General features: G+C 40.0%; 1 protein-coding gene across 8 annotated transcripts in view; it reads left to right on the plus strand.

Annotated features, from left to right (window-relative positions):
* TFDP2 (transcription factor Dp-2) overlaps window positions 1-17750 on the plus strand; it is a 138623-nt gene that overhangs the window by 99264 nt on the left and 21609 nt on the right. For 4 of the 8 annotated variants that reach the window (XM_008067303.1, XM_021717215.1, XM_008067306.2 and 1 more), the window contains 4 exons: window positions 3324-3445; window positions 4531-4578; window positions 12552-12714; window positions 15634-15780. In XM_008067303.1, coding sequence (XP_008065494.1) covers window positions 3324-3445; window positions 4531-4578; window positions 12552-12714; window positions 15634-15780 — 480 coding nt within the window. Of the gene's footprint in view, window positions 1-3240; window positions 3446-4530; window positions 4579-12551; window positions 12715-15633; window positions 15781-17750 lie in introns of those variants that run through there. The other 4 variants (XM_008067304.2, XM_021717214.1, XM_021717216.1 and 1 more) reach the window with 3 other exon arrangements.

Genomic DNA, 17750 nt, shown 5'->3' on the forward strand with positions numbered 1-17750 from the left:
CACTCCAGTCTGGGCGACAGAGTGAGACTCCAACTCAAAAAAAAAAAAAGAAAAGAAGAAAAAGGAATTACTATGCACCAGGCCATGTGTTAAGAGAAGGGAGTAGAGTATTGCTAGTCGCTCTTACATTAGCAAAGAATATCAGCTGATAATCTAGCAACAAGGAAGAATAAAGAAAATGTAAACTAGAACATAGCAATTCATTTCTAAAATCATCCTCATGAAGACAGACAGTTTGCCTCTATGTCTTGCTTCCCTTTCTCATTTTTGTTTTTGTACAAAGCCCTTTAAATCAGATAAAACCAAAAATGTAGGCTGCTAATAACACAGAAAAAAACTTTAGTAATAGTACCAGAGAAGTAACGTGGTCTGTTTCAAGGGTAAATTGGAATGCCTAGAATAGCTCTGTAGGCATTCCTGTTCTGGGATTAGAGCAGACTGGAGACAAATACTCCTATTTTCCTTTTTTTTTTTTTTTTTTTGAGTTGGAGTCTCACTCTGTCGCCCAGACGGGAGTGCAGTGGCACGCTCCTGGCCACCATAGCCTTGACCTGCTGCGCTCTGGCGATCTTTCCTCCTCAGCCTTCCAAGTAGCCGGAACTACAGGCGTGCACTACCACGCCCAGCTAATTTTTGATTTATTGTAGAGACAAGGTCTCGCCAAGTTGCCCGGGTGGTCCTCGAACACGCCAGCTCAGGAATCCACTCGCCTCGGCCTCCCAAAGTGCTGGGATTACAGACTGAGCCACAGAGCATGGACACGATTTGCCTTAAGCTGTCAACACCCAAGGTCAGCCTGACAGAGAACATTTGAATGTGACGTAGTGGTTGGTGGGAACGATGCCCTTTACATTATAGAGTTTTCTCATAGTGCATTTTAAATAACCCTTTCTAGCATATCAATGAATGAAGGTGCTTTTTTCCCCCATCATTTTAAAAGTTGAGTCGTTTGTCCTAGTTGGTGAATATTTATCGTTCCTTTCCAATGAGCATCCCCCACACTGTGCTACACCCGCAAAGGACATAGTTTAGCAGGGTACCCTCTACCCTTGTATGGATAAAAGTGGGAAGGTGGAGCAAGATGTGTGGAGGAGTAGAAGGTACACACTTGGAATGCAGGGCAGAGTTGGAGAGGTACAGACACATTGTCTAGTTTCCTGTTGTCTCATGAGGCGGTCTTCTGAATGCTTTATTTAAGGCGTACTGTAGGTAATCAGAGAATTCTCCATACACCTGTCAGCATTTTTTTTTAACTGTAGAATTAACTTATTAACTAAGAATGTGTAGGTACTAACTTCTCTGTAGCCCCAAACTAGCATAATGTCAAACATAAACAGATGCTAACTTCACAACTAAATCTTACAGTTCAGAGGTTACTGTTTGACTCTTCAGATGCAAATGAAGAATTGAAATGTTTATGAGTCCTTCCCTTTGGTTAGGTAAGGAGCAAGTTAGCAACTAACTTAATGCTCAGTGTTGACCCTGGCTGCAGAAACAGGTTTCATATGATCAGGGAAACAAAAACTATTTCACATTTTTTCCTGCAGGAGGCAGTAGGAATAGAACTATTTCTTTTGTTGGTCTTATTTAACAATTATAAGTAGTCCATAGAGATGCTTTTTGTTTTAAAATTTTTTATTTTAAAGATATGGGCAGGGTTAAGTATACAGACGTTTGTTAGGCAGGTACCCTTGTTGATATATAGAGATGGTTTTATCTCTCTCTTTTTTTTTTTTGAGTCAGAGTCTCACTCTGTCACCCAGGCTGGAGTGCAGTGGCGTGCTCACGACCACCCCAGCGTTGACCTGCCAGGCTCCAGCCATTCTTCCATCTCAGCCTTCCAAGTAGCTGAAACTACAGGCGCGCGCTACCACACCCAGCTAATTTTTGCTTTATTGTAGAGACAAGGTCTGGCCACATTGCCAGGGCTGGTCTCGTACCCACGGGCTCAGGCAATCCACTCACCTCGGCCTCCCAAAGTGCTGGTATTACAGACTGAGCAACCAAGTCTGGCCAGGCTGCTACTTTTTAAAATTAGTAGTTGTAAACATCTTTGAAAAAGATGTCCTTTTCACCAATGTAAATTATAAGACATGGACAGCAATTTGGTAACATATCTCAAGAAGCCTTTTGTGAAAGTCCATATCCAGCTGGGCGTGGCAGCTCGTGCCTGTAATCCCAGCACTTTGGCAAGCGTTGGTGAGAGGATTGCTCCTGAGCCCAGAGGTTCGAGACCAGCCCAGGCTGCTTGGCGAGGCCTTGTCTCTACAATAAATCAAAAAAATTAGCCTGGTGAGGTGGTACACACCTATAGTTCTAGCTCCTTGGAAGGCTGAGACAAAAGGATCACCTGAGCCCAGCAGGTGGAGGTGGTGGTGGCTGTGATTGTGCCACTGCACTTCAGCTTGGGTGATAGAGTGAGACTCCAACTCAGGAAAAAATAATAATAATAATAAAAGAGCACGTCCTGGCCAGGCACAGCAGCTCAGGCCTGTAATCCCAGCACTTTGAGAGGTCCAGGCAGGATTGTATGAGGCCAGGAGGTTGAGACCAGCCTGGGCAACAGTGAGACCACCCCCACTTCTTTACCAAAAAAAAAAAAAAAAGCATTTCCTCAAGTTAGTTAATAGTCTTAGAAGACATCTTTTTTCTTTTTTTTTTTGAGAGAGAGAAATGGGCGTTTAATCTGATATGATGGAATACAGACTTGCGCCTCCATGCCTGACTAATTTTTTGATTTATTGTAAAGACGAGGTCTCACCATATTGCTCAGGCTGGTCTTGAACCCCTGGGCTCAATTCTCTCGCCTCGGCCTCCCAAAGTGCTGGGATTACAAGCTTGAGCCACTGTGCCTCGCCAGGATACGCTCTTTTTTAAAAAAGGATAATATTGTATCTATATAATTATCCAGATTGGATAGTTTCTTTGTGTATATTGTGTGATGAACTGTGAATATCTGAATTGCTGTTACCCTGGGTCTAGTAAATCAAGCTGTACTGCAATTTGTTTCTTTGATTTCAAAGAAAGCTTTTCATTTTTCTAATTTTGAAAGCATTATTGGTTGCCTACTAAATCCTTCCAGTTGGTACTCATGTGCTGAAACCCTCACTGTGACTTCATGTCAGTATTCAGGATACTTGTGCTTTGAGATTATATGATATAAGCAAATCAGAGGCTTTACTGATATTTTAAATGATTGACATTAAGTGCTTTTTTAGGCAGCAAGGTTTCCTCCTTGTGTGTAGATTAGCAGTCAACATTATTTTCTTTCTGTAGACTTTCCTTAGTAATTAAGAATATTTTCTTTGTTCTTAACTTTACAGATTATAAGCACACCACAGAGACTAACCAGTTCAGGAAGTGTTCTGATTGGGAGTCCATATACCCCTGCACCAGCAATGGTTACTCAGACACACATAGCAGAAACTACTGGCTGGGTCCCTGGGTAAGAGTGTTGCAAGTTACCATTTCTAAAATCTTGAAAAAAATTATTTTGATTTTTTTTTTTCTTACCATCTTGTCTTCTGTTCTTGATTTAGTTTAGTCTAGCTTTTAAAAAACTAATGTTTTTCCTTTAAAATCACCTGTTTTATTTCACTTTACATCTTAGATATAAATCATCTCCAGAGCAACCATTTTTAAACAGAAAAAAATAGTTCAATAACTTGTAACTGAATCTTCTTTTTTCAACTTTGAAATAGGACTACTTTTATGATTATAAACATTTAACTGCTTTGGAGATATAAAATATATTGTTTTAATACATATCAGAAGTATCAGAAAGGAGTTAAATATTGTGTTGGGTTTACTCAGAATTTCCCCTATGAATAGCAAGCAGATGGTAAATCTTAGTTGAGTAAGAATCTCCTTGTTTCAAGGATATTAAGTGAATTAATGAAATAACAATCCTGGCAAAGTGCTTTAAGCCATATACATTTTAATATACTTAAATACATACAGACATGTATATATTAAAAACAGAAGAGTTTCGTGTATTTGTACTTCTCCATTACCAGTGAGGTGAAAGGACAGAATTGCCTGTCATCTCATGACCTTTATTTAGTCCTTATGAACGCTGTCATGTAGATCTAAAAGTTACCTTGGATTCCTGCACGGCCTTGAAAGATTATGACGTGAAAGCCAAGTCTGTGCCAGCGGTGTCAGCCCACTTTGGAGATGACCAGGGTTTGGATGTTGTCATCCTCAGCTGTGCTTTATACTGGAGGTGGCACGTGCTTTGTAGTCAGGAATTCCAGAGCGAACATAACTTTTCTCTGCCTTCTTGTTTGTAAATAAGCAATGTTTTCCTCCCTAAATATTCATTGAGCTGATTTCAACCTGTGATTATTATGTTGTGGTGTCTTGGTCTCGTGATAAAACTAAGTTTTTATTTTACATACGTATCTTTTGTATTTGTTAGTTTTTGTCTTTGGATATATTCAGTGTAGAATTAGATAAGTTATCATAAATTATTCATGAAATGAAGTTGTGTTTATGTGTTGTTTTTATGCAATCTTTTTTTCTTTTTAGTGATAGAAAACGGGCTAGAGAATTTATAGACTCTGATTTTTCAGAAAGGTGAGTGTAAGTGTAAGTATTCTGCTTGGGAGGCTGCTGTGTAGAGAGGGGTTTGGTGCCGAGTCTGTACTCTAGTTTAAGTAATGAGTTTTTTTTATATATATAACTTTGACTTTATTTGGTTTTTGCTGTTGTTTCCTTCTACACTGAATGTTCCAATATACTCATAGTATTGTATGGTTTCAGTAGAAATTATCCTATGAGTAGATTGACTGTTGGTATATCATTTAGTCCCCTCATGCCTTTTGCAGATGAAGTGTTCTACCAAAGTGAATGATCCACATCATCCTAACATGTTCAAACTCGTTAACAAGCTTTATGGAAAGCATTTGTGGGTCCTAGTCAACTCTCACTTGCTTCTTAAGCAATATCTTTGGTATGCTATCACCTTTCCTTACACTACTAGAACAGTGATTCTCCATTCTGGGTGCGCATCAGAGTAACTTACAGTTTGTTAACTAAAAGAGAAATGCCCATTTTCTAACTTACTATCCGATGTGCTGTGCACTGAGAAACTTCAGTGGCCAAATGCGTTCGAATTCCGTCTGAGATGAAGGTGAACAGGCTCTGAGTGAGAACCTTGGTACAGTGTATAAAGGATGTATGTTTTCTTGCACTGACACTAGTGCTTCTTCAGTTTCTTGGTGGCTTTTGTTACTTGCTTCTTGGTTCTTAATTGTTTAGAACAGATAAAATCACGTCTGAGGAACTGCTGTATCATATGAAATATGTGGTGAAATTTTTTTTCTCTCTAATAGAAAACTCTGTTTCCAACTCACTGGTCTTTCTTGGTGTTTATCTGTGGAAAGGGTAGCAGTACAAGTTCTTACAGATGTGTGTGGCAATGTTTAAGGCCTTAAAAATGGAACTGTTTTTCAGTTACGATTGGTGACACTTCTGTATTGCAAACAGTAAAAAAAAAAAAATTTCTTTACTGTCCTCTAAAGATCACATATAAAAATGTTGGATTACATTTCTTGGTATAGCCATTGATTCAAATTTCCCTTTCTGCATTTGGTTCAGTGACTTTTTTCCTATCTTTTTTTTTTTTTTTTTGGTCTCTTTTTATTTTTTAATACAACTTTTCTGTAATGTGTCTCTCCCTGCCTCCAGTCAAACCACAAAGATTGCTATATGTGTTTTTCTTTATTCCTGTCCTAAATGAGTAAGATTTAACACAGTGGTGGTTCATTCTTCCTGTATGCTCATTTAATCTTAGTATCTTTTTTTTCTGTTGGAATACAGTTCAAACTCAGTTTGTGCATAATAAACTAATATAATTTAAAGTATAATGAGCTGCAATAATAAAAAGCAATGTAATTAAAGTCTATGTACTGCTTCAGTGACATTTATCAGGTCCTTCAGTCATTCAACAAATAGATTTTGAATATCTGTGAAGTGTTGGTATATTCTAGGTATTGGAGATAATGAGAAGTCTCTGCCCTTAAAGAACTTACATTGGATTGGGGCAGTAAACAAATAAGATGCTTTTAGATTGTAACAAATGCTGTGTGAAAAGAAGAAGGGTGACTAGAGAGCGTTGGAGGGAAGTGGCTACCCAGAAAAGGTCTGTTTCAGGAGGTGACCTCTGAGTGAGAAGAAGCTGAGACTGTAAATGGCCAGGGGTTCTAAACAGAGGAGTGGTGAATGCACAGCTCCTAGGTAAGGAGCCAGGGTGAGGTATTTGGGGAAGCACAGTGAGCTGGAGATAGTGAGAAAAGCAAGGAGATGAGAAGAGGAGGGAGAGGCAGACCCTTCAGGCCACCAAAGACTTCGTGGTCATGGTAGGGGATTTGGTTTTTGTTTTAAGGAAAATTATAGACAGGGAAGGACATGATCTAATTTACATGGGCTGCCAAATGGAGTGTGGATTCTAAGGAGACTAGAACAGAAGCCAGGAAATCAGAAGGCCATTGCAGGAGGCAGTGGTTTGGCAGTGGAGATGGGAAAAGTGGTACTGTTCCCATATAAACTAGTCCAGCTGCTTCCCTCGTGGTCAGTGGAAGATGAGAGGCAGAAACTGGGAGAAAAGGGGGTTTATTTCTGCAACCAGGTCCAAGGGAGACAGGTGGTGTCATTACCAAAAGCCAGCTCAAAAGGAGTACCCTTACTCAGAGTTTATATTTCATTGTTCTATCCCCCAGACTAAATTAACAAGGGCATGACTCAAGGTCTCCTAATAATCCTTCACTTACCCCAAGGCCAAGTTTCTTAAAGGGGGAATGGAAGGTGACAACTATCAAAAGAAGCTACCTTGGTGCATTTAGATAAACAACTTTGAATCAAACATGAGAAATATAAGTAGCCCGGTTCCCAAAACCTTGGTCTGTAATAGTACATTTTAGAGGTAGAACCAATAGGATTTATTGATAGATTGAATTAAAAAAGAAAGTCAAGGATGGCCCTTGAGTTTTTTTTTTAATAAGCAGCTGTGTTTCTGTTGTTGCCAATTATAATTACTGTAGTTAGGAGTAGGTCAGGGGAGGAATTGAGAGCCTTTAGACATACGAAGTTTGAGTTTTTTATCCAAGTGCACATAAGTAGCATCATCAGCATGTAAATGGTCACAGGCCTAGATAACATAACCCAGAGAGAGAGAGAGTGAGTAAAGGTCTATAAGGAAGCAACAGTCACTTCCTGTTTCAAGCCTCCTTCCTCCTTAGGGAGACATGCATAAGGGGAGGTGATCTTTTTTGTCAGATTAAGTCAAGGCTTCATTTTAGAAACTAAAATTTTTTTTAAATTTAAGTATTCTGCGTGATTCTTATTTTAATAAGAAATGAAATTTTTTTTGTTTTTGTTTTTTGAGTTGGAGTCTCACTCTGTCGCCCAGACTGGAGTGCAGTGGCCGCTCCCAGCCACCGCAGGCTCGACCTGCTGGGCTCCGGGGATCCTTCCGCCTCTGCCTTCCGAGTAGCTGGAATTACAGGCATGCGCTACCACGCCCGGCTGCTTTTTTGATTTATTGTAGAGATGAGGTCTCGCTGCCCAGGTGGGTCTCGAACCCGCTGGCTCAGGCAATCCACTCACCTCAGCCTCCCAAAGGCGTGGGTTTACAGGCTGAGCCACCGAGCCTGGCTCGAAATTTTTATTATATATAACTCCTTATTTAAATTATGACTTATGCCTGGGATACCCTGAATTTATACTACAAATATTAGTTGTATGTTAAACAATAAAAAAATTGCTATTGGGAGATTGTAAAAAGGTGGTTTTGGATTATAGTTAAGTGCATGGAAAGAAAAGTACTTTCCCTTTTTTTTTTACTTTTTGTTTATCTGTTTAATCATATATTTTTTTTTATTTTTATTTTTTATTTTGAGTTGGAGTCTCACTCTGTCACCCAGACTGGAGTGCAGTGGCTGCTCCCGGCCAATGCAGGCTTGACCTGCTGGGTTCCGGCGATCCTTCCGCCTGAGCCTTCCAAGTAGTTGGAACTATAGGCACACTACCACGCCCGGCTGATTTTTGATTTATTGTAGAGATGAGGTCTTGCTGAGTTGCCCAGGCGGGTCTCGAACCTGCAGACTCAGGCAATCCACTCACCTAGACCTCCCATATTGCTGGGATTACAGGCTGAGCCACCAAGCCCGGCCCATATATTTATTTTTAAGACACAAGGTCTCACTCTGTCACCCGGCTGGAGAGCAGTATATCATGACTCACTGTAACCTCGGACTCCTGACCTCAAGCAATCCTCCCACCTCAGCATCCCAAGTAGCCAGGACTACAAATGTGCCACAACCACATCTGGTATTTTTAAATTTTTTGTAGAGGCAAGATCTTACTATGTTGCTCAGGCTAGTCTCAGAAGTACTATTACTTTTATTCTTTGGGTGTAGTTCCTTTGAATACTTCAAATGAAACATGCTTTTAAAACTATTGTATATTAGTGGTTTTATTTTCTTATTTAGTTTTTAGTTTCTTAATTTATTTTTATTTGGTAAAGAATGCTTCCTACTGATTTCTTTGTTTTATGAACTAATAGATATCATCGTGTTTACATCCTGTGGCCAAATTTTTTTTTTTTTTTTTTTGAGTTGGAGTCTCACTCTGTCGCCCAGACTGGAGTGCAGTGGCCGCTCCCGGCCACCGCAGCCTCGACCTGCTGGGCTCCGGCAATCCTTCCGCCTCAGCCTTCCAAGTAGCCGGAATTACAGGCACGCGCTACCATGCCCGGCTGAGTTTTTGATTTATTGTAGAGATGAGGTCTCGCTGCCCAGGCGGGTCTCGAACCCGCGGGCTCAGGCAATCCACTCACCTCAGCCTCCCAAAGGCGCGAGATTACAGGCTGAGCCACCGAGCCCAGCTCTGTGGCCAAATTTTAATGTTATTTGGAAAGAGAAGGTCTTAATATTTGAAACAGCTCTATGACTGGGCATAGTGGCTCATGCCTGTAATTCCAGCACTCTGAGAGGCTGAGTTGGAGGATTGCTTGCGTCTAGAAGTTCGAGACCAGCCTGGGCAATATAGTAAGACTTCGTTTCTACAATAAATAAATAAATGTATTATGAGTGCACCTATAGTCCTTGCTACTCAGGAAGTTGAGACAAAAGGATTGCCTGAGCCCAGGACCCTGTATATTTAAGATTTAGATAGGTAGCTTCCAGTTTAAGATGAAGGATTGAATATCCATGTTTATGCTCTGCTCCTACGCCCCACTGCTAAGAACTTATTGAAATTTTAGTGTAAAAAATAATTAAAGGAAATTAATCTCCAAAAGTGCTGTAAAGTGTGGCAGGAGTGTAGATTTTTCCAACTAGAAGATACAGGCTAGTTGAGTGATACTTGAAAGTAGAGAGACCCCCATTCCAGAACTGCACAGGAGAGGTCAGCATGGAGATGGGAGCCATTCTGCCCTGCCTTGTTGTGGAGACGTGCAAGCAGGAATGAATTGCTAGAGAAAGTAATGAGGGCAAGTAAATAAAGACTGTTTAGCAGCAGCTGGGCTGGTAGAACCACAGTCCTCCCGATCTTTTCCTCCCTCCCGTCACCTCCACACATAGAGCAATTGACCACAGACATTTGTTCCTCAGGCTGAAACTTGGAGAGCTGATCTCAAGAAAACAGAGTGGCTTGCCTTAGTTGAGTTGGAAGATCTTAGCATGCCCCAGAGCAGTCGTTCCCTGTACTCGCCTTTGTGTTTGTGGGGAAGAAAGGGAGACCAGACTGACTGCTTAACTGTAGTATAGCCTGAAGTGTTAGGTTTGTTGAACAGCATGGCATACTTACAAAATCAGAAGTTGTAGTTAACCCTCTACAGGTAGGGAGAACCGTCTTAGGAAAACAGGCCCGCATACAAGAAGCCCGTGTAAATTCTAGCAACTGAACCACTGAATTCAACATTCACAAACATGGAAGGACAAAACATTTTTAGAAAACTATATCATAAAAGACAAGGGACAAAGTAAATAAACAAAAAGACCTGACCCAAGAGGTTGTAGTAGTATTTCCAGTAGCAGAGAAAAACAGTAAAACAGAGTTCTAATTGTCATCCTTCGGAGAGGTCTGAAGGGTCCTGAAGAGAGATAATATCCACAAAAAACAGGATCCTATGAAAAAGGAGCAAAGAAGAAAAATTTTCTGAAGTTTAAAATGTGATTGCCAAAAACGTTCTAAAAAAAATTGAAACATTATTAACAGAAGTTGTTTTTAAGTGGAACCTGGCAGTAGTCTAGTGTTGCCGCCAAGAATAGCTGAGTAAAATAATCTTACCTTTGTGAAGCTATCAGAAAGCTACTTGAGGCAGCGAGAACTCGAGGGACCGGGACCCGAGAGGGATGAGCTCAGGAACGTGAGCGACTTTCACAGGAGCTTTCAGATACAGGCTTGTTTGCCATTTGGGGGCAGGAGGCTGAGAATCTAGGTTTTGTACAGAATAAGGAGAAAAATTATATGATTGATGGACATAGAAAAAAGCACACAACTTGATTAAACTGCTCATTATGGTAAATGGCTAATAATGGAAGGGAACGGAATCCGATAAAGAAAATTGACAAAAACTGGCAGCAAACATTAAACTTAGTGGTCAATAATAAAAAGCTTTTAACTTGGGACAGGCCTGGTGGCTCACACCTATAATCCCCAGCACTTTGGGAGGCCAAGGTGAGAGGATTGCTTAAGCCCAGGACTTTAAAACCAGCCTAGGCACTGTAGCAAGACCCTGGGCACCATAGCAAGACCCTGTCTCTATAAAAGATAAATAAATACAATTAATTAAAAAAGACAAAAAAGCTTTTAACTTGAGCTAAGGAAAAAGGAGGATCCCTACCATTTCTGTTCTGTTTGGAAATTCTAGCAAATGCAGTAAGCCAAGAAACAAAATGAAAAGCTTTATGAAAGAATTGTAGAGGAAGAAGTAAAACTGACTCTGTTGTGGACGATGTGATTGTGTGACCTAGACAAAACAATCTTCAGACAAACTGTGAGACAAGTGAACTTAGCAAGGTTGCTGGACATAAGGTCAGCATAAACAATCAACAAATTTCTTTATTCCAGCAACAAATAGAATAGCCAGTAAACAGGAGAAAGTGCTCATCAGCATTAGTCAGTAGAAACATGCAAATGAAAGCCACATGGCAATACCACTTTCCATCCAGCAGAATGGCTAGATTGAAAGAAACTGCCAAGTTTGGCAAGGATATGAAGCATCTAGAATGCTCACACACTACTGGCGGTAGTATACATTGGTGTAATCATTTTGGGAGTTGGCAGTGTCTGCCAAAGTTGAACATACACGTTCCCTACAATTCATCATTTCTGTTTCCAAGTACATCCTGAACAGAAACGCGTGCATATGTTCGCCAAAAATTTACACAAGAATATTCATAGAAGCACTATTCATAATAACTGCCCACTAGAAACAAACCAAAATGTCCATCCACAGAAGGGATAAATGAATTGCAGTGTATTCATACAACGGAATGAATGAAAAACAATCACTGAAATGCATGAATCTTTAATGTCAAGCTGGGCGCGGTGGCTCACACCTATAATCCCAGCACTTTGGGAGGCAGAGGCGAGAGGATTGTCTGAGTCCAGGGGTTCGAGACCAGCCTGGGCAACTTGGTAAGACCTCGTTGCTACGATAAAATAAAAAATTAGCCGGACCCGGGCTGTAATCCCGCGCCTTTGGGAGGCTGAAGTGAGTGGATTGCCTGAGCCCGTGGGTTCGAGACCCACCTGGGCAGGCAAGACCTCATCTCTACAATAAAAATTTAAAAATTAGCCAGGCGTGGTAGCATGTGCCTGTAATTCCAACTACTCGGAAGGCTGAAGAGGAAGGATCGCTGGAGCCCAGCAGGTGGAGGCTGGGGTGGCCGAGAGCGGCCACTGCGCTCCAGTGTAGGCGACAGAGTGAGACTCCAACTCAAAAAAAAAAAAAATTTAGCCGAGCATGGTAGTGCGTGCCTGTGGTCCTAGCTACTTGGGAGGCTGTGGTGGAAGGATCGCCTGAGCCCAGTGGGTTGAGGCTGTGATGGCTGTGGGTGAGCCACTGCACTCCAGCCTGGGCGGCAGAGTGAGACTCCGACTAAAAAAAAAAGATAATGTCAGACAAAAAGGATACCTACTATATTATTTAATTTATATAAAGTTCAAAACAGGCAAAACTATATTGGCAATCATGATAGTAGATATCTTTGGGATAGAAATAACTAGAAAAGGCACTTAATGGTTTGATGGTTTGTGTTCTTTTCTTTATGTGTGTTGCAAGTTAATGAAAATTTTCATTTAAAAACACATTAGCCAGGAAACTCAACAGCTAGATTTTAAGTCAGTAGATGATGGGAGAAGACTGCATAAGAAGAAAAGGCTCTTAAGGCAAAAATTAAGCTTAAAAACGTATTCTCATCTCTATCCAATTTAAACTTTTGCCACTTGAAGCAAAACTTGTATTGCTACCTTATTGCATCATCTGATAGAGATTTATAAAGGACATCTCTAAATAAGTATAATTTTTTTTTCTCTTCTAGTAAACGAAGCAAAAAAGGAGATAAAAATGGAAAGGGCTTGAGACATTTTTCAATGAAAGTGTGTGAGAAAGTTCAGCGAAAAGGTACAACGTCATATAATGAAGTTGCTGATGAGCTGGTGTCGGAGTTCACCAATTCAAATAACCATTTGGCTGCTGATTCGGTAGGTAGACCACGAGCCTGACGTGGATCTTGATGAGCAATGCTGCAGTTTACTCTTGGAGTCGTCTGGGTCATATTTGAGGAATAGAAGCCAGGGGATTCTCAGTTCCTCCTTTACCTTTGCTTCAGGCTCTCATATTGCATTTTGGGGGATGATTTTGTTGGTATCTGTTTTGTTCTAGACAGAATTATTTATTTAAACAGATAAAGAAATATTTTTAAAATGTAATTTTAGGGGTTACTGAAGAAACATACTTTTTTTAACATCTTAAGATATTTGGTCACTTATCCAATGCCTTTTTATATGTTTCTGAATTTTAGTGTTTTTGTAATGTCTTAAGTGAACAAAAAAAATTTATCTTATTTTTACTGGAAAAGCAATACATGACTTCGTTTATTTAAAAAAAAAAAAAAATTCAGTTGTTGGCCAGGCACAGTGACTCATGCCTATAATCCCAGCACTTTGGGAGGCTGAAGTGGGAGAATTGCTTGAGCCCAGGAGTTCCAAGAACAGACTGGGCAACATGGTGAGACTTTGTCTCTACAAAAAAAATTAGCTGGGCATGATGTAGCATAAGTCTGTAGTCCTAGCTACTCGTGAGGCTGAGATGGGAGGATTGCTTGAAGCCCAGGAGATCAGGCTCTGCTGAACCGTGATTGTGCCACTGCATTCCAGCCTGGGCAACAGAGTGAGGCCCCACCTAAAAAAAAAAAAAAAATTGTAACTAGCACTTTTCCTCTTCAGTACTGTTTTGAGTCCATTGATTCTGAGGTATTATTCTTTAGCTATTCTATAACTTTGGTTTTAATTTGTTGTTTGACCTAAGAAATACATTAGAAAGAATTATTACAGTTCCTGGTGATAATGTTTTTTTGTTACTGTAAATTTTTACTTTTTATTAGCTTTGACCAGAGAATATGAGTTGAACAATTTTTCTTTCTAAATTGCATTGAGATTTTCCTTGTGAGCTATTACATAGTGATTTTTCTTTTAATGTTCCCTGGGCACCTTAAAAGAAAGCATAGAGCATTCTGCTGCCGAGGGAAAGCCACAGTTCTCTTGATCTGTGATCTTCTCTGTGATCTTGACCACCATGAGCTCACTGACCTGGTCTTTGGCCAAATACTCCCTCATTTCCTGCTCTCCAACTGAATGTCCTGCACTCCAGCTATGTGTTTTATGTATGGTCCAGATGTGTCGCTGGTCAGACTGTTGCACTTGCCCAGAGCACTCTGTGCTGGGTTATTCATGTGGCTTCCCTGTCCCCTTCTTCTGGTCTTCACTCAGTATCACCACAATGAGACATTTCTTAGCACTTTTCAACATCTAACATACATTTTTACTAATCCCCTACCATTACTCTTAGTATATAAAGAAAGGTCAAGTTTTTTTTGCTTGTTTATTGGTTTGTTATTTTTCTGATACTTTGGAAGACTTGCAGTCTATAGTTCTTGCGTTGGTTATTTTTATAACTTTAAGTGACATACTTCGGACTTTTGTTTCTTGAGTTATCACCTGTAGGCAGTATGTATTGATTATGGAGAGCACAATAAATTAGCACTCTTATACTTATTTCCATCTTTCTCCTTTACCATAGGATTCAGACTAGGTATATTAATAGTTGTTGTTAAAAATAATAATAATACTATTATAGCTGGGTTTTGGGGGGGTTTTTGGGTTTTTTTTGTTTTTTTTTTTGAGAAGGAGTCTCACTGTCGTTTAGGCTGGGGTGCAGTGACACACTCACGGCCACCGCAGCCTCGACCTGCTGGGCTCGGGGATCCTTCCACCTCAGCCTTCCACGTAGCTGGAACTATAGGCACTTGCCACCACGCCTGGCTAATTTTTTTATTTATTGTAGAGACAAGATCTCACCAAGTTGCCCAGACTCGTCTCGAACACTGAACTCAGGCAGTCCTTTTGCCTCTGCCTCCCTAAGTGCTGAGAGTACAGGCTTGAGCCAATGCACCTGGCCTGTAGCTGTTTTTATGACTTTAAATATATTGTGCCGAAACCTCTATTATTACTTAATCTGCTTTGAGAAGTATCCATGTCCTTTCCAATATCAAAAGGAGGAAATCACCGCACAACTGTATTACCTCCTTCCAACATTTGTCATCATTATTTCTTAAGTCCCCCATTTACTTAGATGTATTGTAGTTTTCTGTGTAAGTGGAGGCAGTGTTCTCCACAGTCCTTTCTCCACAATGTAAGACAACAGTCTTGTCAAAAAGAATAAAGGGGGAAAAAAAGTCAGCTGAACTAAAGAGTGTGCCAGAGTGCCTAGTGCTCCAAGTGAGTCCATTTTGGTGCCAGTTCCTATTCTCATTATAGACTGGAAACAGTTTGTGGGTCAGCACTGGTCCAAGGAACATGTTTTGAGAAGCACAGTTGTACCTGGAACTTAAATGTACAACCTTGATTTGTTTTAAGTCTAAAATCCTCCTGGTAAGTGCAAGGCTTTAGAACACTCTTACCTTTGATACCCCTTTCTAATATGTATATACTATTTGTTGTCTTACATATTAGTTCTGCATGTATGCTCAACTCCAAAGATGTGGTCACTAGGTAGATGGGGAGTGTTCATTGAGATTCATCCACTCATTTGCCTTTTGAGCTAGTCTTCATTCCATCCTACATCTCCAAGCTCCTATCTTAGATATTTCTTCTACCTGAAGAAATCCCTTTAGTATGCTTAAATGTAGGTCTGCTGGTAACAGACTCTTTATTAAGATTGTTTTATATCTTACATATTGTTTGAAAGTATCCTTATTTCATCTTTTATTTTGAAGGATATTTTCACTGGATAGAGAATTCTTTCAGCACTTTGAAGATATTATAATAATAGTAATTTAATCTATTCATTTCATGTGACCATATCTTAACCCTTAAAATTTATCACTCAAAAAAATTTTTTAGCAGGCTTATGATCAGAAGAACATTAGGCGAAGAGTTTACGATGCTTTAAATGTGCTGATGGCAATGAACATAATTTCAAAGGAGAAAAAAGAAATCAAGTGGATTGGCCTGCCCACCAACTCTGCTCAGGAATGTCAAAACCTGGAGGTAAGTGAGGAAAGCTGTTTTATGAATAGTCCTTTGCATTATTTTATGTCAGAGACATTTCCATTTTAAAATATAATCGTGTAATATGAAAATACTTTTAATTGGTTGCGTGTGTATATTATGTCACTTTTTAATAGACTGTAGAATTTTAGAATTGGAAGGAGCTTTAGAGATAGAGTCTGCAGTTTATTTTGCAAGTGATGAAACTGAGGGACATAAAAGTTAAATGACTTGATTTTAACAGTTGTGGTTTTTTTTTAGAAAGCAGGATTTTATTAAGAAGACAGAGAAACTCTTACGGTGGGAAGGGACTCGAAGGGGTTGCCCAACAGTTTTCTTAGGGAAGATTTTTATTTCATTCTAATGTAATTCTGAACACTCTACTAAGAAATTTTGGGCGAATCATGTATAGAAATGATACTTGCTGTGGGTATCCAAAAAAATAGATCAACTGGCTATTTATTTCCTGTGTTAGTTTCATAATATTCTAAAAATTGCTGTGAAAGTCAATCTTTTACCTTCAACTCTAGAATCAGTAGCAACAAAATGATGTTTCATTTGTGTCTTTATCAGAATGGATAGAATGTTCAGCTTAAGTGAATTATAGTATGATGTGTGCAAACACTTTTTTTTTTTTAAAAGCATGATTTATTGAGAGGACAGAAAAGCTCCCAGAGCAGGGGGCCCGAGGGGGTTGCTGGCAAAAACATTTTTAATTTTGTTACTTTTTAAGCATTATAGAAAATTCTCCCTAAATGACCGTGTTCCCTGACATACTACTTGTAAATTGGTTTTATACAATTTTACTATCATGGCCATAAATGGAGTAAACTGAGATTAAATAAGGCTTTTGGAGATAATTAAGATTGAATTTATGTTTTTCTCAGTTCCTTTATTCCTCCAGTAAACAAAAAATTATTTAGTATGATTCTACTTGTGGATGGAGAAAGAAACCAGTGGGAGAATTGCTTGAACCCAGGAGTTCAAGACTAGCCTGGACAACTTGGCAAAACCTCATCTCTACAATAAAGCAAAAAAGTTAGCCTGTGGGGCATGCCTGTGGTTCCAGTTACTTGGAAGACTGAGGCGAAAGTATCACCTAGCCCAACAGGTCGAGGCTGCAAGGGCCTTGAGCATGCCACTGCTCTCCAGGCTGAGTGACAGCATGTGAGACTCTGACTCAAGGAAAAAAAAAATTTTTTTTGTAAAGACGAGGTCTTGCTATGTTGCCCAGACTGACTTTGAACTCCTGGGCTCAAGCAGTCATCCCACTTCAGCCTCTCAAAGTGCTAGGATTAAAGGTATGAGCCACTGCACACAGCAGGAAGCTCCTACAACATCTTTTTAAATGAACAAAGCTACAGATTTAGCTGTTCTTTCTCTCTCTCTCTCTTTCTCTCTTTCCTCCTCCTCCTCCTCCCTTCTTTCCCTCCCCACCCCTGCCTCTCTCAGATTTTACAGTAAATCTTAAGTAGTTTAGTACCAAAGCGTGGTAGTAGAGAAGGGAACCATGAGTGAAATTCCTAGTGCAGACTATAGTAGATGGGGAGTAAATAAGAAATAATCTGCTGGATAGACCGGGTGTGGTGGCTCTCACCTGTAATCCCAGCACTTTGGGAGGACAAAGTGAGAGAATCACCTGAGTCCAGGGGTTCAAGACCAGCCTGGGCAACTTGGTGAGACCTCATCTCTACAGTAAGTTTAAAAATTAGCTGGGCATTGTAGCACATGCCTGTAGTTCCAGCTATTTGGAAGGCTGAGGCAGAAGGATCACCTGAACCCAGCAGGCTGAGGATGCAGTGGCCATGAGCATGCCACTGCACTCCAGCCGGGCGACAGACTCCAACTGAAAATAAAAGAAAGAAATAGTCTGCTGGAATAGAAAAGAAAAATGTCTTAATTGATGTATTGAAGGACAAACTTAAAGATCTTTTTTTTTTTTTTTTTTTGAGTTGGAGTCTCACTCTGTC

This window comes from Carlito syrichta, unplaced genomic scaffold (assembly GCF_000164805.1).
Source record: "Carlito syrichta isolate Samal-C Ts95f unplaced genomic scaffold, Tarsius_syrichta-2.0.1 Scaffold309473, whole genome shotgun sequence".
In the NCBI taxonomy this organism is placed as follows: Eukaryota; Metazoa; Chordata; class Mammalia; order Primates; family Tarsiidae; genus Carlito; species Carlito syrichta.